The 5,402-nt window shown below is 41.7% G+C and overlaps 1 protein-coding gene across 1 annotated transcript; it reads left to right on the top strand.

Moving 5' to 3' along the window:
* The first annotated feature begins 703 nt into the window (after window positions 1-703).
* Window positions 704-1,385, top strand: LOC133376677 (torsin-1A-interacting protein 1-like). Its single transcript, XM_061609284.1, is given in 2 exon segments — window positions 704-915; window positions 917-1,385. Coding segments are annotated over 2 exon segments (681 nt in total).
* The last annotated feature ends 4,017 nt before the right edge of the window (window positions 1,386-5,402 follow it).

The following is a 5,402-nucleotide window of genomic DNA, read 5'->3' on the forward strand; positions in this document are numbered from 1 at the left end:
TAGAAATATGAATCATATGAGAAAGTAAAAAAATAGGTTGATTTTTACTTCTGTACTAATTAAAAATGGGATGAAGACCAAGTGTTTATACACAAAATGTTCTGTTTCCTATCATTTGACTTTGCTTGAACATGCATGACTATTAAAAGAGGAACAGCAGCATTTTCTGTATGTTTGGATTGGTTACATCTTATACTATACGATAGGCACTGAAATTCCCGTTTCTCCTGAAGGTGGAGCTCCTGTTCCGCGATCCACACGTGTGTCAGGCTGCAGGACCCAGTGCTGCCAGATTGCAGAGTGGGAGTGCCCAGGCAACACATACACACTCGATACAGGTGGACTGGGGCTTAAACAATCCTGCCCATCCCACCTACCTCCCACGTCAGCATGTCAGTGCACAATCCTACGCACTGCATGTGCATGCCTGCCATCACCCAAGATAGCAGCGGGGGTATCCCTAAAGGGTTGATGCCCCCACTGCCATATTGGGTGATGGCAGGGGTGCACACTGAGGCAGAAGGTAGGTGGGGTGGGCAGGGCTATTTAGGACCCGCACTACCTATATTGGGAGGGGGTATTGGTGAGTACAATGCGGCAGGCCCAGGGTAGGGTGGTACCCAAGGGCTTAGTCAGGCTTGGTACCGGCCCTGTTCTTATTAAGCTGATGTTATTTACTAGGACATTCCAGTTTTCAATAGGAATGCTTTCAAGTAAATGTATACAGAACTGCATCTTTGCAGTCTTTGAGAAACGCCTCAACTCTTCTCAACCTCATAAGGAACCCACTATTTTATTGCTTACTGCTGCAAAAGAAGCTGAACGTGCCCTGAAATGTTTAAGCAACCAGCTTGCTGATGCCTTCTCATCCTCTCAGAGCGCTGCTACAATAAAAATTGATGACAAAGCCACTCTGGACAGTTGGCAAACTCACTGTTGATGAAGAGTTGAGCTCTTGGTTCAAGGGAGGCAGGAAGGCAGCAGTAGTGCATCGGTTTGAGTCGCTGCCTGCAGGTTCCACCCTGATATTTTACAAGTACTGTGACCATGAGAATGTAGCATTTATGGATGTTGCTCTAGTCTTAAGCATTCTCCTGGATGAGGAGACTCTAGGAAAGGGCCTCAACCTATTGGAAGTTGAGGAGCAAGTGAGGGATTTCCTCTGGAATAAGTTTACTAACTCAAACGTGCCACGTTCCTATAACTACATGGACACAGACAAGCTGAGTGGGCTACGAAGCCACATATCTCACCTGGTTTTGCCTGTACGGCCTGAAAGTGTCCTCCCACAGGAAAATTGTTTACAGGAGAAATATTTTTTTTTAAAAAAAGAGAGCCAGAATGAAAACACAACACAGCATGTCCATCTACTAATGGCTGGCTAAGGCAAGTATTTCCAATTTTGTAATCAGAACTGCCTGAAATGTGGGCTTCAGAGGTCAACGTAGGATTTGCTCCTTTGCAAAGAAGCTGGAAATCCACAAGTTAAGAACTTGTAGAACATAACATAGCTCTGGTTAGCTGTAATTCTTAAGAGTTCAGGACCTAGTATGGGGGGGGGGAATGTTGCTAAGACCATCTAGCTGTGTCATATAGCTGCAGAGTCCTTTCAGAAAATACTACAATTGGAAACAAGACAATGAAGAGAAAAAGCAGAGTTTGTCTTTTTTGTTCTTGAAGCTAACTAGAATAAAATGAAAAGTCATTGAGTAAGACTTCATATAGCCAAAACCAACTGTCTTCCATTTACCAAGATCTGTGACTAAGTCTCCTATAATTGTAGATTCCTGGGAGTTTCTGTGTGGCCACGACCTAGGTCAGATGTTGCCGAACTACAACTCCCATCCATCCTGACCATTGGCCATGCTTGCTGGAGTTGCTGGGAGTTGTAGTTCAGCAACATCTGGAGGGCTGGAGGTTCTCTACACCTGACCTAGTATCTGGTTTGACTGAAGCAATGATTCAGTTCAAAATATGTAGGCAGGAGTGATTTTGGGATTGGCTGCACAGTGCTAGTGCTTTTAATCCAAAGCTACAAGTCTCTTCAATCTGTGTTGATCCACTGCCAAAATGGCCTTTCTTTCACATGCCCCAGGTGAATGAGATCCAGCCTTCCTAAGGCCACATCTTTGTACTTGTCCAACAAGGTGAAGGAACCACTCATTTAGATTAACCCCTGGCTCCAGCAAGAAGAATCCAACATGCTTTCCTTTCAGTCTTTGATTTCTGGGGTTAGGGTCAATCCCTAGAATAAACTGTTGGGAATAATTCTTTAACATATCTTTTTTAAAAAATAATGTTAATATTTTGTTATTTAAAATTTTGTACATTGTATTGTTCTTTTCTGATGTGTATTTTGTATTTGTGTTTATTTTTTGTGAGCCACCTTGAGGACCTTTTTAGCCAAAAGGCGGCATAGAAATAAACCGTAACATAACATAGTATCTTTACAGGCTGGGCCTGTAAAGTCAATCTTGTGCTCCAGGCCGCTCCTGCTAGATAGCTATTTGAGGCCGTAATCTGATACCTTAGCAGTGAGCAACCTACAGCCCTACTGCCCAATGTAACATGGGCCTCAGCCCTGTGGGCTCACTCTTGCTCTTTAGACCACCTCTCTGGGAATTGTTTCCTCTTCCATCATGTGTGTGCACAATAGGGGTGGCACAGAGTGAGTGCTATGTAATGCTGCATACTCTGCCCATTTTTTTTTTTGGTGCTCTGGCTCTACCTGCCACCAACATATAGCTCCTGACAGGCTACCCCCACCCAATGCCCTGCAATAGAAAAAGAAAAGTTCACCACCTTTGCTACACTCACTAATCCAGGAGTAAATTCCACTGCAGAGAGAGAGATACACTTCTATGTAAGCATGTGTAAGACCACGCTATAAGCAACTTAATGCCCTTTTGAGTTACATTCCAGAGTTTTCAATGGCTTTCCTTCTATAAGGAACAGTTGCAACAGCACTCCTCCTTCTCTGTAATAAGTACCCAACATCACAAATGTACTGTTCTTGCTAGAAATGACACACATTTGAAAAGGAAATAAACTACTAATTATGGGTTGTATTCAAGTCCTACTCAGAGTAGACCCATTAGAATTAATGACCTTAAGTTAGTAATATCCATTAACTTCAATAGGTCTATTCTGAGTAGGGCTAGCATTGAATACCACCCTATCGATCAAGATCTGTATGTGTATACAATATTAGATTATATGGCATAGAATGAGCCATTTAAATGTTTACATCACTAATAAAAAGCAATTTCATTTAAAATCATCCTGAGACCTTCAGTTATGAAGTTCCATATAGCATCAAAATCAATTTCTGCACATTTTCCCTTCTTTTATTGCTTGTTATTAACATATTATTCATCAGCCGAAGTGTAAGTAATATCATAAAAGGACAACACTTCAGTTACAGAGGATTTAACTTATATGTTAAATAAATCGGTGCCATAGTGCAAGTCAAAGTAGTCCTCTATGCATATGCATAGCACAGATAGGGGAGAAAGGGCTAGGTAGCTGTTTTGTATCATGACAAGCAAGGCGTTTCAACATGAACTGCTTTAATGAACAATAAACTCTACTTTGAACTCAGCATCAAGAGATGGTGGGGTCAATATCAACTTCAATAGGTCATGCACTCAAAAGGTGAGGTCTGAAGAAGTGCATTCAGCAGCCCTGTAGCCAACATTCCTTGTTAGGTGGGGCATGGGGGGGAAGGTACATATTGCCAGCCAACAGTAGTGAGGTTGTAAAGAGGCAATGCTCTACAGCAGCCTTTCCAAACCCTTCTCTCTACAGGGAAATAGAGATTGCTGCTTTTTTAAAGAGACCACATTGGATACAAAACTTGTAGAAACACAATACAGGAATATCAATATCTTATCATTGTCAGCACGAAACTATACAGAATATGGCTCAAGCAGATGAACCAAGATCTAAAATGATAAGGGCTTTGTGGGAGCACCTGAATCTTAAGTAGGACATTAATGTCCCCTTTGGATCACACACCTCTTCGAAGCAGCTCCCCAAAGGCTTTGGAAGCGATCTCCAATTCAGCATGAGGAACCACACCAAGAATGCAAAACACAGGGCAGGGGGCTGCCATAAAAAGGAAGAATGTACCTATAAGCAGCTTTGGATCCCAATCATGGTTCAGACCTGCGAAGAATTCAAACCATTCTAGTCTCAAAAGATACTGGATGATACAGTGAGCATAACAAAAGATTACTTTAAAATATGATGCGTCTAAATTTAGAATATTTTTAGTGGCAGGTAGTTAAAGAAAATGGATCCAACAGTACTCATTGTGTACTAACTCTTCTGCCAATTTGCTTTGTTGGGAAAAATTGAGCCCAGGGCCTGAAATAAAAAACCTCAGAGACTAATAAGCACATCCTGAACCAAGCCGTAAGGGTCGACGGGACACAGAGGAGGCAGGGAGCTTAAGCTCTCTGGGTTTCGTCTTTCCCTTGTGTGGGAACCCAGCCTCAGAGGTGCCTGCGAGGCGGCAACATTGTTTTGAGAAGATAACTACATTCTGTTATACTCTCCTTGCCCTTTACACTCTTTTCACGCCCACATATCTTTTTCTAGCAAATTCAGCAAAACAATTCCATAGTTCTCATTAATCCATTTGATAAACCATTTTCTTCAAGTTGTAGGAAACACAAACCGTATTGTAGATGACAAGGGCATCATACCCTGCCTAGGGTTCTCCAACAGAACTTGACAAGTGAACCTGGGTAAGGCTGCATTCAAACAGCAGTTTATTCTGTTTCCTTACCTGATAATTTCTGCACTTTATTTGATCTTTCATATGACATAAAAGGCACTTCTGGTAATCTAGTAGAATGTAATGGAAGTTTAGTATTCATTTCTGTGTTACTTGTTTCCAGAAAAAAAATTATTTGCAACCTTATCAACCCAGAAAATTGCAGGAGTAAAGCAACAAACTTTGGGGTGATATTCCAACGTACAGTTCTTTCCTGTCATTTTCAGGGGGAACAGAAGTACCACATGTGTGGAGAGGGCTGGAGAGTAGTGACATGTCCAATGACATTCACTGTTATGTCACACAGCACCCACCGGTGTGAATGAAATTAGCGCAACATGGTGGGATATTGGTCAAAAAGCCACAGTTCCATAATGCAACAGGTACTGTAGTGTGAAAGGCATGTTAGAAATCAGGACAGAAGCACTACCATCATAATCAGTAAAACTAATGCAATAAATCCCATGTCTGAATGCAGCCTAAATCATACCATGCCAGCATAAACCCTAATTGACATAGCAGAACATTAAAAAAGAGAATAGGCTTACCTAAGGTTGTCATATAAAAATTGAAAAGTGAGCCTATGTAAACCGTATTGACAGGTTCCATGCAAACAAAAAAC

The sequence above is a fragment of the Rhineura floridana genome, chromosome 1 (genome assembly GCF_030035675.1).
Source record: "Rhineura floridana isolate rRhiFlo1 chromosome 1, rRhiFlo1.hap2, whole genome shotgun sequence".
Classification (NCBI taxonomy): domain Eukaryota; kingdom Metazoa; phylum Chordata; class Lepidosauria; order Squamata; family Rhineuridae; genus Rhineura; species Rhineura floridana.